This window comes from Cebus imitator, unplaced genomic scaffold (assembly GCF_001604975.1).
Source record: "Cebus imitator isolate Cc_AM_T3 unplaced genomic scaffold, Cebus_imitator-1.0 Scaffold178, whole genome shotgun sequence".
Classification (NCBI taxonomy): Eukaryota; Metazoa; Chordata; class Mammalia; order Primates; family Cebidae; genus Cebus; species Cebus imitator.
Genome location: NW_016107493.1, coordinates 3,895,622 through 3,914,256, shown reverse-complemented (window position 1 = coordinate 3,914,256; position 18,635 = coordinate 3,895,622). Strand labels below are relative to the sequence as shown.

General features: G+C 36.8%; 2 protein-coding genes across 6 annotated transcripts in view; one reads left to right on the top strand and one right to left on the bottom strand.

Moving 5' to 3' along the window:
* The window catches only part of TRAK2 (trafficking kinesin protein 2), a 67,715-nt gene extending 57,265 nt beyond the window's left edge, over positions 1-10,450 (top strand). For all 5 annotated transcript variants that reach the window (XM_017545283.2, XM_017545287.2, XM_017545284.2 and 2 more), the window contains exons 11-16: positions 1,962-2,041; positions 2,338-2,541; positions 3,827-4,125; positions 5,401-5,667; positions 8,288-8,393; positions 9,023-10,450. In XM_017545283.2, the coding sequence (XP_017400772.1) occupies positions 1,962-2,041; positions 2,338-2,541; positions 3,827-4,125; positions 5,401-5,667; positions 8,288-8,393; positions 9,023-9,701 (1,635 nt within the window). In that variant the 3' untranslated portion in view covers positions 9,702-10,450. The remainder of the gene's footprint in view (positions 1-1,961; positions 2,042-2,337; positions 2,542-3,826; positions 4,126-5,400; positions 5,668-8,287; positions 8,394-9,022) is intronic.
* The window catches only part of CASP8 (caspase 8), a 115,372-nt gene continuing 104,482 nt past the window's right edge, over positions 7,746-18,635 (bottom strand). Inside the window, exon 9 of the mRNA XM_017545290.2 lies at positions 7,746-7,897. Coding sequence (XP_017400779.1) covers positions 7,771-7,897 — 127 coding nt within the window. The 3' untranslated portion in view covers positions 7,746-7,770. The remainder of the gene's footprint in view (positions 7,898-18,635) is intronic.

Sequence of the window (18,635 nt, the reverse complement as noted above, 5' to 3'; positions counted from 1 at the left end):
TATATATATAGTGTAGATATAGATTATGAAAATGTATATATAAATGTATACATTTTCATAACCTATATCTACACTATATATACACACACAATCACACATAACATATGATATATATAATATTATACATTATAGATTAATTTTATATAATATATATTATATACATATATCATGTAATATGTATATAATATATGTTATGTATTATATATATTATATTATATATGACATATGTATATATTATATATATAACATCTAATGTGTATATGTAATATATACATATTATATACATATTCTATAATATATATACACATTATATATTATTACATATGAATATATATGTATATTTACATATATACATATATATTCATATGTAATAATATATATATATTAAAAATCATGAATTCACACCATTACCTCCAATTCCAGTAATCCTCAGCCCAGCCCCACTGAGCATGTCACCCATATTTGTTGAGTCCTCATCACTGACCAGGGGAAGAGGAAGCTTGCTTTTTTTTTTAATGCTTTTTCAATATTATAAAAGCTATGCATATTTATTATAGAAAAGCTGGAAATTACAGAAAAGCAAAAATAATTTGTCAAATACTATTAAATCCTACCCTCCACAAAATCGCTATCAACACTGGGTTTAGTCCTCATCCCTGATCAGGGGAAGAGGAAACTTGCTTGTTTTTTAAAATGACTTTTTAATATTATAAAAGCTACACATGTTCATTATAGAAAAACTAGAAATTACAAAAAGCAAAAAGAAGTTGTTAAATACCATTAAATTTCACCCTTCACAGAATCACTGTAAACACTGGGTTTATGGCCTTTTAGACCTTTTGTTTTTTGTGTGTCTGCACGTATATTTTCTGTTTATCATATTAGCTTTTTTCACTCATTTCCTATTTGAAAAAATCATGAAAATGTAGTTGGTTCTAATTTAAAAGTTCTACTTCCAGAATATCTTTTTTCCCCTGAATGTTAGCCTTGACTATTTCCTTGTATTTTATTGTAACACCGAAAGTACAGCTAGTGCTCGACTTAGGACCACGATTGGTTCCGACAGACCGGTCGTAACACGATTTGGCCGTAAGTTGAGTACAGTACTGTGAAATGATGTTATAAAAATCTTTAAGTCAAATTTTATCATAATTTTCTTTCATTATTGTTATATATCATAATTTTCTTTGTTCATTTTATGCCATTTGTATCATCCCTACACTATTTTGTTTCTTATTTTTACATTCGTCAGGTTTAAGTAAAACACTGCATTACCAGTAGTAAAGGTTGACCTGAATGCTTATTATGAAAGCATTCTTGTCAAATCTCATTTTTAAAAAGCCACCTTAACTTGTGGTAAAGGCGCAGCCTTGTGTAAAACTGTGGAATATTCACAGATCACTGAGCCACAGTGGTCTATGGTTTGAAGTGAAAAACCACGGCACATGATGAGTTTTAAAAAGCAGAAGAGTATGAACTATGTTAAGTCTTAGGGTTAAAAAGGACTAGTTGCCAGGTATTTATTTATTATCATTGTAAGTAGAAAAGTAAATCATCACAATTTTATGTGACTTTCCATGGGATACAAATATGTAGCATTCATCATAAAAGATGTCATCTGGATATCTTGTTCAAATATAATTTAAACTTAGTATGTTCTAATATTGTTAAAGATATAGGGATATAAACCACTCATATTTTAGTAAGAAAGGCAAGAAAATGACTAATAATGATATGATATAGCATATATGTTTATTGTCCCGCACTGTCGTACGCCCAGCTGGGCAACGTTTGCGCTGCCAGATGCGGAGCAGTCGTGGGTAGCGATTGTGGTCGTAAAGTCGAATGGTCATAAGTTGCATAGGCCGTAAGTCTATCAATACCTGTATAGGTTTGTAGAGACTCTGTTAATTAATTTAAGGGCAACAATCACTTTAGAAATCTCAAACTCTTTTTCTTAGGAATCTTTGGCAGCTGAGATTGAGGGGACTATGCGTAAAAAGCTGAGCTTGGATGAGGAATCTCCTCTCTTTAAACAAAAGTAAGTAGAGATCATATGTGTTGTTACTCAATCACTGGAATAGAAATTGAAGCCAGAATCCAAAGTGTTAAGTATTATGAGATTCAGTAGTAATTTGCTTACTATTCAGTGTTTTCCTCACAGTGTCCTCATTTGTGAGAGAGTTCTCTTGTTTGAAAGCTTATTTTCTGATGATCTCTCCTAAACTGTAGAAGCTCCTCAGGTGGCTTTATTTCTGATGGACTGCATATACATGTCTCTTCTCTAGATGCTCTAGTGGCTGGCAGTGATAATAATGAACACTTTCTTTTTGACAGAGCCCAACAGAAACGGGTATTTGATACCGTCAGGTTTGCCAATGACACACGGGGCCGCTCTGTCTCGTTCCCAGCTCTGTTACCCATTCCAGGCTCCAACCGTTCAAGTGTCATCATGACAGCAAAACCTTTTGAGTCTGGTTTACAGCAAACAGGGGACAAATCACTCCTGAACCAGGGAAGCAGCTCAGAGGAGGTTGCAGGGTAAGAAACAGACGATGACAGTGATTCTGCATTTCTTTTCCCATTGACTCACCAGATTGACATACACAAATTTCAGCATTACTAAGTACTGTCCCAAGAAGGTTCTGGAACCGTCAGTTTTTATTCACTTATGATGCCCTGTATCATTATTCGTGACATAGATCATGCCAAAGTCAAATTTGTTTGAATCTGTTTGGTCACTAGCATGAATACATCAGATGACACTTTCTCATAATCCCTGCTCAAAATCTCAACCACTTTGCTGATTTTTAGGATAAATATAAGTTTGAATACATCTTGAGGACCATCAAGGTGCTGTCAATTTTCTGTTTATCTAAACTTGGATTTGTTTTCCTTCTTTCTATTAATTTAATACGTTGAATTCTATATAACTAGAAGGTAAACTAGTTTACTGAAAAGTGAGCTGAAAGCCTTTGAAAGATAGATATTTGGCACCAGAAGGAAATGCTTCCTTATGTAGAAATTTATCTCACTAGACTTCAGTTGCATTGCCTGGTCTGTCCTAGGCAGTGTTCTGCATCCGCAGTAGCTTTGTGTCCTGCTGTCTCACTGTTACACAATTATCTTAGGAGAAGATCTGAAACACATCTATGTGGATTTATACACAAGTAGCCCAGAGTACCACAACTCGGCTTGCTACTCTTCCATTTGATATCAATTATAAGATAGCTTCCAATTTCAAAAGTGTTGAAAAAATGGGCATCAGAGAACTATAAAATGCAGTATTATATACAAATTTTTTTTTTTTTTCTTTTCAGTGTTCTTCAGTATTGATGGGTGATTATGTGGCCCAAAGCAAATTTTTTTCATATTTTAATATTTTTAAAATTGTTATGTTTTGTAACTAATAGTGTGCCTTAGTTTAATGGGTAGCACTTTTTTCCTTCTCCATTATACATAAAATAATGGTACCTCTTGCAATCCATGGTACAGATTCAGTGAAATATAATATTTATTTTTGTGACCACCTAATACAAATTCATAGATGGTTGAATGTGTAGTTTCATAAATTAAATGAAACAGAAAATTCAGAAAACACAGAATATCACTGAAGTATTACCTTGCCTCTCAAGTCATCTGAAATGATCTGTAAAAATGATATTATTAGTGATTTTGGTTTGTTATTATTTCTGTATTCCAGGTATCTAGGAAAATACCATGTTTTTAAGATCAGTCTCTTGAATGCTTACCATTGTAGAAAGGAGAGATCTGGGTTGTTCTGATGATCCTCAAGATCTACTCAGTGAATGTGATTTTCCTATAGGAACTCCCAGAAGATGGGCCAACCAGGACCCTCTGGAGATAGTGATTTGGCTACAGCACTGCATCGCCTTAGCTTGCGTCGACAGAACTATTTAAGTGAGAAGCAGTTCTTTGCTGAAGAATGGCAGCGGAAGATCCAGGTTCTGGCCGACCAGAAGGAAGGAGTTAGTGGTTCTGTAACCCCAACAGAGAGTTTTGCTTCTCTCTGCACCAACCAGTCAGAGATCACAGACCTCAGCAGTGCCAGTTGCCTTCGGGGTTTTCTGCCAGAAAAATTACAAATTGTCAAGCCCCTTGAAGGTAATAAATCAGTAAAGGCCCTTTCTAAGCCACGTGGCTTATTGGAAGTTCCTTTCCCTGGAATTGAGATTTGTGTTTTAATTATAGGAACATTATGTGCAGATGATTTTTTTTATACCTTAATCTTGCTGTTTGGGTGACAAGGCATTGTTGTACTTTCTGGAAAATTAATGAATGAAGACAGTTTCGTTCTCTGAATTACCAGCCATCTGTTCTCTTTTGCTGATGTTTTTTAATATAAACATGAGTGGGGAGGAGGAGTAATCTTTTTCTGTCCTTTGCTAAGGAATATCATCGATAGCAGTTTCCATGGTAAGATAAATAAGATAAATTATAATGATCTAGAGGTAATAATTCAGCTCCACCTTCCTTTTCAAAAGAGTTTTTTACCCAAAAGTATAATTGACGTAGAGGGGGGTGTGTGGGGGGGAGTGTGTGTGTGTGTGTGTGTGTGTGTGTGTGTGTGTATTTTTTCTTTTTTCAGTTCAGTTTCTATTCTCTCCTAAGAAAGGACTTGAATTGAAAATAAATTCCTTCATTTTATGGAATAATGACAATCATTGAATGATTCTTTGATATTATCCTAAAAGAGTTCTGCATTAAATTTTGAGTACGTAACCCATAAAGACCCCTCAAACTCAAAGATTTTATGACTTAGTTTTATTTGTTAATGATCAGTGCAGGTATTTGTAGGAGTTGTCTTTTTTAGGGTGAAAGCACTACAGTGACATAATTGGACATTGCATCTGGTGCAATTACTTGGGATGATCATTTACCAGGGTTCTATAGCCTTGAACCAGAGGATGTATCCTCTTTTTCATTATCTTCATTTTCCTATTCTCCCTGGGAGCCTGGCTTTTGACTTACAACTTCATAGGCATAGTTCTAGGCCAGCGGAGTATTGACTTTTTTGTTACCTGGGAAAATACAGCCCACCTCTTAGGCATGTATCTTCCATCACTGCCTCAGTAGCTAAGCTCCTTTCCTATTAAGGGTGTCTTTTTGGTTGTTGGGCATTTTTGTTTTTGTTTTTGTTTTTTACCCCTTTAGATGTCCTTCTCAAAGTTATCTATTAAAATAGATTATTACTCATACCTTTGACATAGTCATCTTCCACTGAAAACTTTAATTTGCAGCTTTTCCAAATTATTAACACCAAATAAATAGTTTTATTGCTGTCATTATTGTGATTACACTATAATTGTAGCTTCTGTGATAAGATTTGTGGGAAATGTAAAACATGCCTTTTCTCCCTCCTTTGTCTTGCATATTCAGGATCACAAACTCTGTATCACTGGCAGCAGCTTGCTCAACCAAATTTGGGAACCATACTTGATCCACGACCAGGTGTCATTACAAAAGGCTTTACCCAATTGCCCAGGGATGCCATTTATCACATCTCAGATTTAGAAGAGGATGAAGAGGAGGGCATTACTTTCCAGGTTCAGCAACCTCTTCAAGTGGAAGAGAAACTTTCAACATCCAAGCCAGTAACAGGGATCTTCCTACCACCCATTACTTCAGCTAGTGGACCAGTTACAGGTGAGAAGAGTGTCTGGTTGCATATGGTATAGTAACCAGAAATACTTTGCATTCTGACTTACTAGATGGTCAGCTGGCTCCCTCTGCTCACTGCAGGGCACTCAATCTTGGATGTCAGATAATGAAAATCTGTAGCATTTGTGGCATTCCTAATTCTCTCCACCTTATCTTAGCCTGCATTAGTAGATTGGGTAGAGAGCTAGATGAATTCAAGTCAGTGGTTCACAAACCTTTTGGGCTCAGGACCTCTTTACACTCTTAAAAAATCATTGAGGGCTGGACGCAGTAACTCACGCCTGTAATCTCAGCACTTTGGGAGGCTAAGGTGGGTGGATCACAAGGTCAGGAGTTCGAGACCAGCTTGGCCAACATGATGAAACCCCGTCTCTACTAAAAATACAAAGATTAGCCGGGTGTGGTGGCGGGCGCCTGTATTCCCAGCTACTCAGAGGCTGAGGCAGGAGAATCACTTGAACCCAGAAGGTGGAGGTTGCAGTGAGCTGAGACCGTGCCGTTGCACTCCAGCCTGAGTGACAGAGCAACACTCCATGTCAAAAAAAAAAAAAAAAATCATTGGGAATTCCAGAGAGCCTATCTGTGTAGGTTATATCTATTGACATTTAGCATATCATAAATCAAAACTGAGAAATTATAAAAATATGTATTAACTCACTTAATTGTGTTACACAAATATGTTTTATGAAAAACAGCTATTTTTTTACATAGTAAGAAAAACAGTTTTGGCATATGTTCAGGTCTCTGATTTTTTACTTAGTACAAAATAGCTTCATTGTCATTAGCAGCTTCTACATTCAGTCTATTGCAATATGTTGTTTTGGTTGAACACTGTGAAGGAAATGCAGCCAGGGACAAATATGCAGTTGGAAAAGGAAAGAGTGTTTTAATAGTCTTTTCAGATATTTGTAGATATTATTTGATATTACACTAAAACTTGGTAAGTAGTAATTTCTTGAACATTTGTAGCAGTGTGAGATCTGAAACCATAACAATGAACTTTTCATTACTTTGTTAACATTAAAATGCATTAATCAGGCCGGGTATAGTAGCTCACACCTGTAACCCCAGCACTTTGGGAGACCGAAGCAGGCAGATCACCTGAGGCCAGGAGTTGAAGACCAGCCTGGGCAACATGGTGAAACCCTGTCTCTACTAAAAAAAAATAAATATAAAATAAAATAAAATGCATTGGTTGTATCCTATGTTTTGAGAGTATCTTTCATTCATGCCTGATTTTTAACATCATGCATTGGTCATTTAGAAAATATTGATTGAGGCCGGGCGCGGTGGCTCACGCCTGTAATCCCAGCACTTTGGGAGGCCGAGGCGGGTGGATCACGAGGTCAAGAGATCGAGACCATCCTGGTCAACATGGTGAAACCCCGTCTCTACTAAAGCTACAAAAAATTAGCTGGGCATGGTGGCGCATGCCTGTAATCCCAGCTACTCAGGAGGTTGAGGCAGGAGAATTGCCTGAACCCAGGAGGCGGAGGTTGCGGTGAGCCGAGATCGCGCCATTGCACTCCAGCCTGGGTAACAAGAGCGAAACTCCGTCTCAAAAAAAAAAAAAAAAAAAAAAAAAAATAGAAAATATTGATTGATTCATGGAGTTTTGCAGATTTTTCAAATGTTGATGAATTTTTTTATATACAAATATTAAAATCGTATTAATATCACCACCTATCTCATCTCAAAAGTCTTTAAAGATGTACATGCTTTCAGTGGTGGATACAAGTTTTCCAAAACTAACTTTTTCTTGAAAGCTCACATTTTGTTAGCTGTTTTTATTGAAAGGACAGGCTCACTTCATTCATTTTTAACATGCCTGTCTTATACCAAAATCTGAAAAACTATAGTTTATCTGTTAGTTCTTTCAAGAAAAAAATGGTATTCCATGACAAAATTTCAAATCAGTTGCAAAAGTGTTTTCTTCTAGATAACCACTGTATCTCAGGGTACAGCAAGAGTGCTTAATGCAACCTTCCCACTTCATCACACAGAATAGGAAGAAGATTTAAGGGCCAAGATTCAAGATTTAATAGATAATTTTTACTGCTACTTCAAGGACATTCTTAATGTGGCTTTTTAAAAAATACCAAGTGTATAACCATGAAGAAGACTAGTATAACTTGGTGCTGTTGCCTTGATATGTGCTGAGGAGCCAGCAGTTTTGCCTTCCATTCCTTTTGTACCAGCCGTGCAAATGTCAACCCTGTCAAAAGAAAAAGGCCTCTGAGTTAACATTACTGTGAAAGTAGCTTTGACCTGTGGACTCCCACAGAGTCTGCAGACCATTTGAGAACTACCAGAGTGGATAAATTTGGCTGAATCATTTGGATAACTAGATCTTGATTTTTTAAATGTATTTTTTCAGTTTTCTTTTCTTATTTCTAAGCTTTACAGTTTTAAAGTATTGGATTCACCTTTATACTAATTAATACTAGCACAATCTTTATGTATATTTATTTCATTTCCAGATTTGGGGATTTTTAGTACAAAAGGTACTTGATAAATGCTGTATTATTAATAAATAATGATGAGCTTTTTACATTATTAATCTAGTCTTTCAATCTTGTATTTGCTCCCTAAAAATCTACTTCAGTTGCAACTGCCAACCCAGGAAAGTGCCTGTCATGCACAAACTCAACATTCACTTTCACCACCTGTAGAATATTACATCCCTCTGACATCACTCAGGTTACCCCCAGGTAAGAGTCCCAGGGAAATCTGGGGCCTCACTTCTTTCCTCAGGTATATTTTCATGACTTTCTTTTAAAAATTACCTTTATTTTAATTTCCAGCATGTTAATTAATGTTCTGTGATCATGTGTCTTTAGAATATTTTCACACTTTATTTTCTCATTTGATTATTATAACTCTTTGAAGTAGGCAGGGCAAGTGAGTATGTATTGTGTAAAATAAACTCCATGCATGGAAGGTTGAGGTGACTGGTCCTAGGCAAGACAACTAATAAATAACCCAGCTGGGGCTACACATCTAGAGTTAGCCAAACTGCAAGATTTACAGGACCAGTCCTCTGCACAAGCTCACATTCATTTCTGACAACACTGCAAGTGCAGAGGGCTCCCAAAACCACTTTCAGGTTCAGTAATTTACTAGAAGTTCTCACAGAACTCACAGCAAGTTGTTATGCTTGTGGCTACTGAATTACAAAGAAAGAATACAGGTTAAAACATCCAAAGGCAGAAAGGCATAGTAGGGCAGAGTTGCATATTACTTTATATTTACCAAGAATAACTGCTATAGTTACTTTAAATGCTGGCTTGAGGCTTTCTTTTTATTCTTAAACACTCTCTCCCACATTTTTTTTTTAAAGCTCTGGGTTCCCTTCATTATCCTGTGGAAGTAGTGGTAGCAGTTCATCCAACACGGCTGTAAATTCTCCTGCCTTGTCCTATAGACTCAGCATTGGTGAGTCCATCACCAACAGACGAGATTCCACTACAACCTTCAGTAGCACCAGGAGCTTGGCCAAACTTCTGCAAGAGCGAGGCATCTCTGCCAAAGTGTACCACAGCCCAGTTTCAGAGAACCCCGTCCTCCAGCCTCTCCCTAAAGCCCTGGCTATCCCTTCCACACCACCAAATTCACCATCTCAGTCACCTTGCCCTTCTCCTTTGCCCTTTGAGCCTCGAGTGCATCTCTCTGAAAATTTTTTGGCCTCTCGACCAGCTGAGACATTCCTCCAGGAGATGTATGGCTTGAGACCCTCCCGGAACCCCCCTGATGTTGGCCAGTTGAAGATGAACTTAGTGGACAGGCTGAAGAGACTGGGAATAGCCAGAGTGGTCAAGACTTCTGGTGCCCAAGAGAATGGAAGATACCAGGAGGCAGAAATTGGTCTTCAAAAACCAGATTCTGCTGTTTATTTAAATTCAGGTAGCAGTTTATTGGGTGGACTAAGGAGAAATCAGAGTCTTCCAGTCATAATGGGTAGCTTTGCTGCCCCAGTTTGCACATCCTCACCAAAAATGGGTGTCCTGAAGGAGGACTGAGGCTCAGCAGTTAACTGACCTCTTATACAAATGAGCACATGAGGATAGCTATACACTGAAACATGTGATCTGGTCTGACTTGAGAGAAAAGGAATGTCGCACAAGGGTTGTGAATGTGAGAGGGGGAATGGAGGAATTGAAGCAAAATTGGGATGAGCCCTAATGGATGAAGTCTGGCAAATTGGAAGTATAAATGAATGGGCCAAGAGTGTTCAGAGGCAGGAAAGAAAGGTTTAATATACTCCTTCAGTTGAGTTTTCTTGTCTTGAAAATAAAAAGTGAATAATAAAGAAATTCACTAATCCTAAAACATACAGAGATACTGAACTTGCTGGCACATTTACTTCTGGTGAGCATAAAGCAGAGAGAACCCAGGTTGGAAGAATGAGATGAGAAAAGGAGCAGTTATGTTGCTTATAGAAAGCCGCTCTGAAGGGTTGGTGGGGTAAGCTCAGTGTGTTACCGAGACAATAGTGAGATGGCTTATACATTTCCCCCGTTAATGTCTGGCTAAATTACGCATCTATCAAATGATATGCTCACAGCATTAGCAAAATTAGGAGTTTCATCTTTTTTATTGAATCACAGGTGGAGACTCCTATTTTCCTTTCTGCTTTCAGGCCTTTGAGCCCCTAGGAGCCCAAATACCGCTCAATTATTTTGTATTTATGTTTAATAAAAGTTCATTTTTTTAAATTGGTATTTTTATATAACCTCCAAAAAAAAAAAAAAAAAAGAACAGCTGGGTAGAAATGAGAGAGATTCACTTTTAAGAAGGAAAATGTGAGGCTGGGCATGGTGGGTCACGCCTGTAATCCCAGCACTTTGGGAGGCTGAGGTGGGTGGATCACAAGGTCAAGAGATTGAGACCATTCTGGCCAACACAGTGAAACCCCATCTCTACTAAAAATACAGAAATATTAGCCAGGTATGGTGGCACGTGCTTGTGGTCCCAGCTACTTGGGAGGCTGAGGTGGAAGAATCGCTTGAACCCAGGAGGCGAAGGTTGCAGTGAGCCGAGATTGCGCCACTTCCCTCCAGCCTGGTGACAGAACAAGACTCCATCTCAAAAAAAAAAAAAAAGGAAAATGTGAGTAAATTGGAACCAAGCAAACCTGTTTATAGAATATTTCTTCTGAATAAGTGCAGTAGCCAAGGAATACAAACATAATTGCATGTTTTTAAAAATTCCTTGGAGGCTGGAAGGGGTTAAGCCAGAAGTGCAAAAGTGCAATCAATAGGAATTAGGGAATGTTATATATTTATATATGTAAAATTTTTTTGTAAGAAAAGTTGGTTGCAGCTAAACCAACTTTTTCCAAAGTGCGCTATGCATATTTTTAATGAAAGGTGACATGTATTTGCACAAAAATTCTCAGGCACATTAAATTATTATAAACCCAGGTGCTTGCTTTGAGATTGTGGTTTTTCCCTAATGTAAAATAAATTAAAACACATCTGCCTTGTTCTTGACATTTATAGAATTAGAGAATAAACTTTTTAAGGGAGGAGTCAAAGCTGCTGCTTTTTCTCTAAGGTTCTTTTTTTTTTTTTTTTTTTTTTAATGCAAACTGTATGAAATGGCAAAGTGAGGCTTTGGGGTTAGGTTTCAGCATTCAGCAGTTGTCATAGGCTAAGAAATGGAAAGAAGTAGATCTGTTTTCTCTCAATGTTGCTGAGCAAAGTCTGCTTCTCATCAGATGACATGGCTTTGTCTAGGCAGCCCACAGTTCGGAAAGAAATGCCTTTATACAAAAGACATGATAGAGAAAAGGTGAGAGAGGGAACTAATTATTTTGTTTATGAAAATGGGAAGTAAATTACTTGATCTTTTTGGTGCTTTATTTGCAAATGTTTTGTTCCTTTGTCCTGACTTAAAGGCAGTTTTCTGAAGGATTCTTGACTTTTACTCCTGTGGTTCCCATAGGCATACCTATTAGCAGGCCAAGGAGGGAGGGTCCTTCCTCTCTCCTTTTGAGGCGCCCCCCGCCAGCCCCCCTGCTTAAAGCTATGTGCTCAAAAGGCTAGAAAAGCCTGCATAGAGTGGTAAAAATGAGTTAGTTTCTCATACTTCTTAGAATCTCTTAATAAAATTTTTCTAAATAAATTCCACAAAAACAAATGGTTGGAGATGGTCTCTCCCTTTTGTCCTCTTCACTCAGTCATGCTGAGGTCAATAGAACGTACACATTCAGAAAGGATTCCAGCAGGTTCATATGTAAATATAAGTGTCCCTGAGTGGGGCAGGCATTAAGTAGAAGAATCCCTGCTGTTTACATTTCCCACATATTCCAGTTCACCTTTTAAAAGTGCTGTTTGAATTTCTATTTCATAAAGTGACTATGGGGTGCTTACTTTAGCCAATTCTTAAAGTTTTTTATTTGTTCTCTAAGAAAGTAATTAATGTTCCTATTGCCTGGATAGTTGCAGTTTCCAAGAAATGTCAGGAAGTAGGAAACTGTAGGGCCAGAGAGTGGTACAAAAATTGTCCAATTAAGTGTATTACATAAAACTAAATTGAACTAGGTTTTGCCATGTTGTGTGTTGAGTATAATTTGTATACTTTTTTATAATTAATGACAAAATGATCACTTTGGAGGCAAGGTGGTGGGGGCATATTAGCAGCCAAATAAGCACATCTGATTTCAAAAAAAAAAATAGACTTAGATTTTTTAAAAGTATATTGATGTTAATGTTCCACCAGAAACACCTTAATTGTATACTGATGTGTAATACCTCTAGAAATGAATCTTGTCTTAAAACTGAGTTTTGCTGTTTTGAAGTTTCCACCTGAAATGCTTTTTGGTGTGTCCTGATAATCTCTATAATACTAGAATGATCTGCAAAATATAGTAAGAAGAACTGAAGCCTAATAGCTGGTTCCTCCCAATTTATCTGTTATATTTTGGTACTATTCACATTTTAGTTTTTTCTATGATAAAAATTGTATATGTACTTTCATGTCAGTATAGAAAAGCTCAATATTTTTTTTCTCCTTCAAGAAGTGAGTATACCTCTAGTATTTCTGAGTATCCTATTATCTAGTAGGAGAGATATCTTCCTGAGCTCAGAATTGAAAGTTCTCCTAAATTATGAAGATCCCAAATCTTATGTAAATAACCTTAGGCATGGGTCCTTAGGGAGAAGTTAATGACCATTGTTAAAGTAGTTTTTTAGAAAACGTTGTGCTATATGTTCTTGATTTGACATAAATGAATAGACTTTGGCAAGGGAGGAAACAAGTTACAAGGCAGCTTACAAGAGCCTGTTGTCTTTAAAAGGTATAATTTTACACAGTACTCAAAGCTTGTTATCTTTTCTGACCATTTTAGTACAGAATTAGTACTTGGTGGTTACTAACATCAACTTGGGACATCTATAACTAGGGCTGTTCGTGTTTAGTGGGCCGGTTCTCTGATGTCAGATGTATACAGACCTGTACTCCACATGCAACCCAACAGCAGTGCAGTGTGATGACTGAGTGGTCGAATGGCAGAGCACATCTCCTCAGAGTGGGCACAGGTGCCCTCTGTGGCAGCCAGGGGAATGCTGTTGTTTGATACCTGGGATTTGACTTTGTCAAACAGCTCTTTCTGCACCTATCTTTGTTTTGTCAAATGTAAATCAGTTAATAAAGATGAGTAGCTTAAATTTTCATTTGTCTCTCTGTGTTTTTGTCACAGCTGTTTGCACAGGTAATTCTGTACTAAATCTTTCTTTTCTATTATGTTTTTGGTTAGGAAACAACCTATACTTGTCAAACCAGCACACACACAAGAAACCACTAATAGTTATAAGTAGAAAACAGATCTTAATGTATTTTCCTAGATTTTTTTTTAAATAGAATAGACAGTATCTATGTATACCGTAATACTTCCTTAGCAAAAGTAACAGCAACATAAGAGTAAAATCTAAAGTCATAGATAAGACAGATACTAAAGTTGAGAAGATTTGAGAAGTGTGAAGCAGTTACTTCCCTACAGCCCGCAGTTTTCTGTTGACTGTCTTAGCTATTTAAAAATCGTTTCCAAGAAACTAAATTTGAACTTCGCTGGACTGTAACAGAAAAGGTCTTTTGATAGTCTATCTTCTTCACAATTTAGTTTCTGTATTTTTAAAATAATTTCCATTTTTATTTTAGATTCAGGGGTACATGTGCAGGTTTGTTACCTGGATATGTTCCGTGATACTGAGGCTTAGAGTATGATTGATCCTGTCACCCAGGTACAGAGTATAGTATTCAATAAGTAGTTTTTCAACCCTTTCCCTTCTCCATCCCTGCTGTAATAGCCCCCAGTTTCTATTGTTGCCATCTTTATGTCCTTGAGTAGCCAATGTTTACCTCCCACTTGTAAGTGAGAACATGCAGTATTTGGTTTCTATTTCTTTGTTAATTTGCTTAGGATAATGGCCTCCAGCTACGTCCATGTTGTTGTGAAGGACATGATTTCAGGGTTTTTTATGGCTGCATATTATTACATGGTGTATATGTACCATATTTTCCTTATCCAGTCCACCACTGATGGACACTTAGATTGATTCCATGTCTTTGCTATTGTGAATAATGCTGTGATTAACATGAATATACCTATCTTTTTGTAGAATGATTTATTTTCTTTTGGATATATACCCAATAATGGAATTACTGGGTTGAATGGTAGTTCTGTTTTAATTTCTTTGAGAAATCTCCAAAGTGGCTGGGCCAATTTACATTCCCACTAACAGTGTATGAGCATTCCCTTTTCTCCACAGCCTCGCTAGTATCTGTTTTTTGTTTGTTCATTTGAGACAGAGTCTCGCTGTGTCACCCAGGCTTGAGTGCAGTCGTGCAATCATGGCACACTGCAACCTCAACCTCCTGGGCTCAATCGATCCTCCCACCTCAACTTCCCAAGTAGCTGGAACTACAGGCATATGCCACCATGCCCAGTTAATTTTTGTATGTTTTACAGAGATGGGAACTCACCATGCTGCCCAGGCTGGCCTCAAATTCCTGAACTCAAGCGATTCTCCTACCTTGGACTCTGAAAGTACTGGAATTACAGATGTGAGCCACTGCTCCTGGCACATATCTTATTTTTTGACTTTTTAGTGATAGACATTCTGACTGGTGTGAGATGTTATAGTCATAGTAGTTTTGATTTGCATTTCTCTGTTGATTAGTGATGTTGAGCATTTTTTCATGTTGTCCACTTGTGTGTCTTCTTTTGAGAAGTGTTTGTTCATGTGTTTTGACCATTTTTAAAAGGGTTTATTTGGTTTTTGCTCATTCAGTTAAGTTCCTTAGAGAACCTGGATATTAGACCTTTGTCAGATGCAGAGTTGGCAAATATTTTTCTCACATTATATAGGTTATCTATTTACTATTGAGGGCTTAGTCATAAATTATTTCCCAAGGCCCATGTCCAAAATAGTGTTTCCTAGGTTTCTTCTAGGATTCTTATAGTTTGAGGTCTTATATTTAAATCATTAATCCATCTTTGTATATATGGTGAAAGGTAAGGGTCCAGTTTCATTCTTCTGCATATGGCTGACCAGCTATCCCATCACCATTTATTGGATAGGGATTTCCCCACTGCTTATTTTTGTTGACTTTGTCAAATATCAGATGGCTGTAGGTGTGTGGCTTTATTTCTGGATTTGGTATTCTGTTTCATTGATCTATGTTTTTGTACCAGTATGATGCTGTTTTGGTTACTGTAGCTTTGTAGTATAGTTTGAAGTCACATAATGAGATGCCTCCAGCCTTTCTCTTTTTGCTTAGAATTGCTTTGGCTATTTAGGCTCCTTTTTGGTTGCATAGGAATTTTAGAATACTTTTTTCTAGTTCTGTGAAAAATGGCATTGGTAGTTTGATAGGAATAGTGTTCACTCTGTACATTGTTTTGGGCAGTATGGCTATTGTAATGATATTTAGTATTCCTATCCATTATCATAGAATATTTTTCCATTTGTGTCATCTGTTCAGCAGTGTTTTACAGTTCTTCTTGTAGCTATCTTTCACCTCCCTAGTTAGATGTATTCCTAGGTATTGTGTGTATGTGTGTGTGGCTGTGGTAAATGGAATTGTGTTCTTGATTCGGCTCTCAGCTTGAACGTTATTCCTGTATAGAATAACATTAAGAATAAGAATAGAATAGACACATAAAATATAAACATATATAGACATATAAACATATAGAATAAGTCGTTTACCAGTTCCAGGAGGCTTTTGGCAGTCTTTAAGGTTTTCTAGGTATAGAATCATATCATCAGCAAAGAGAAATAGTTTGGTTTCTTTTCCTATTTGGATGCCTTTTGTTTCTTTCTCTTGCCTGATTGCTCTGGCAAAATCTTCCAGTACTATGTTGAATAGGAGTGGTAAAAATGGGCATCTTTGTTTTGTTCTTGTTCTCAGTAGAAATGCTTCCTCTGTTTGCCTGTTCAATATAATGTTGGCTGTGGATTTATCATAAATGGCTCTCATTATTTTGAGGTACTTTCCTGTGATGCCTAGTATCTTGAGACATTTTATCACAAAGGGATGTTGGATTTTATCAAAAGCTTTTTCTGCATCTATTGAGATGATCATAGAATTTTTTTTTTTTTTTTTTTTTTTTTTTTTTGAGACAGAGTTTCACTCTATCACCCAGGCCGGAATGCAGTAGTGCAACCTCAGTCCACTGCAACCTCCATCTCTAGAGTTCAAGTGATTTTCCTGCCTCAGCCTCCTGAGCTGGGATTACAGGTGTGTGCCACCACACCCAGCTAATTTTTGTATTTTTAGTAGAGACAGGGTTTCACCATATTGCCCAAGCTGGTTTCAAACTTCTGACCTCAGGTGATCCATCTGCCTCAGCTTCCCAAAGTGCTGGGGTTACAGGCGCAAGCCACTGCACCCGGCCTGATTTTTGTTTTTAATTCAATTCTGTTTATATGATGAATCACATTTGTTGATTTGCATATGTTTAACCAACCTTGAAGCCTACCTGATTATGGTGAATTAGCTTTTTGATGTGCTGTTGGATTCAGTTTATTAGTATTTTGTTCAGGATTTTCATGTCTGTTCATAGGGATCCTGGCCTGTAGTTTTCTTTTTTCATTGTGTCTTTGCCCAGTTTTGGAATTAGAGTGATACCAAAACTGGCTTCATACAATAAGATAAGGGGAAGCCCTTCCTTCTCAGTTTTTTGGAATGGCTTCAGTAGAATTGGTACCAGCTCTTCTTTGTACATCTGGTATAATTTGGCTGTGAATTCTGGTCTGGGCCTTTTTTTTTTTGGTGGTTAGGGTTTTTATTAATGATTCAATTTGGAACTTAATGTCAGTCTCTTCAGCCTTTTGATTTCTTCTTGATTTAATCTTGGGAAGTGGTATGTTTCCAGGAATTAACCAATTTCCTATAGGTTTTCTAGTTTTTGTACATAGAAGTGTTCATAATAATCTGAGGATCTTTTGTATTTTTCTCGGTTGTAATGTCACCTTTGTCCTTTCTGATTAGGCTTACTTGGATCTTCTTGTTTTCTTTGTTAATCTAGCTAGCAGACTATCAGTCTTGTTTATTTTTTCAAAGAACCAGCTTTTGGTTTCGTTGATTCTTTGTATGGGTTTTTGGGTCTGAATTTCATTCAGCGCTGCTCTGATTTTAATTTTTTTTTTTTTTTTTTTTTTTTGCTGGCTTTGGGATTAGTTTGTTCTTTTTCTAGTTCCTGTAGGCATGATGTTAGATCATTAATTTAAGATCTTTCTAACTTTTTAAGGTAGGTGTTTACTGCTATAAACTTTCCTCTTTATTTTTGGTGTGTCCCAGAGATTTTGATATATTGTTTCTGTTTTCATTAATTTCCAAGAATTTTTTTTATTTCTACCTTGATTCCATTGTTTACCCAAAAGTGATTCAGGAGCAAGTTGTTTAATTTCCGTGTACTTGTGTGGTTTTGAGCACTTTTTTTGACAATGATTTCTATTTTTATTCCACTGTGGTCTGAAAGTATGGTTGGCATGATTATTATTTTTTTTTTTTTTATTTCTTAAAACTTACTTTATAGCCAAACTTGGTCAGTCTTGGAGTATGTTCTGTGTGCAGATGAGAGGAATGTATATTCTGTGGTTGATGGGTGGAATATTCTGTAGATGTCTATTAGGCCCAATTCGTCAAGTGTTGAAGTTAAGTCTAGAATTTCTTTGTTGTTTTCTGCCTCAGTGATCTTTCTAATGCTGTCAATGTGGTGTTGAAGTCCCCCACTACTATTGTGTGGCTAAGTCTTTTTGTAGGTCTAGAAAGAAATACCTGTTTTATGAATCTGGGTGCTTCAATGTTGGCTGTGTATATATTTAGGGTAGTTAAGTCTTCTTGTTGAATTGAACTCTTTATCATTATGTAATGCCCTTCTTTGTCCTTTTTTACTATTTTTGGTTAAAAGCCTGTTTTATCTGATATAAGAATAGCAACCCCTACTCATTTTTTGTTTCCTGTTTGCATGGTAGATCTTTCACCAACCCTTTACTTTGAGCCTGTGGATATCATAATGTGTGAGAATGGTCACTTGAAGGTAGCAAATGGATGGCTCTTATTTTCTTATCCAACTTGCCACCCTGTGCCTTTCAAGTGAGGTGTTTAGACCATTTACATTCAAGATTAATATTGATATTCAAGGTTTTGATACTATCATGAGGTTGTTAGCTGGTTGTTTTGTAATTTCTGTGGTGTGGTTGCTTCATAGGGTCTGTGGGCTATGTACTTAAAAATGTATTTTTCTGTGGTAGCACACCTGGCCTCTTTTCCTTTTTTATGTGATTGTTTAATAAGACCTGTGGATTTTATTCTTTTATGTGTTTCAATTTATGGTTAATGTCAACCTATCATTTCCATGTTTAGGGCTCCTTTAAGGAGCTTTTGTACAGCTAGTCTGGTGGTAATATATTCCGTTAGCTCTTGCTTATCTAGGAAATATT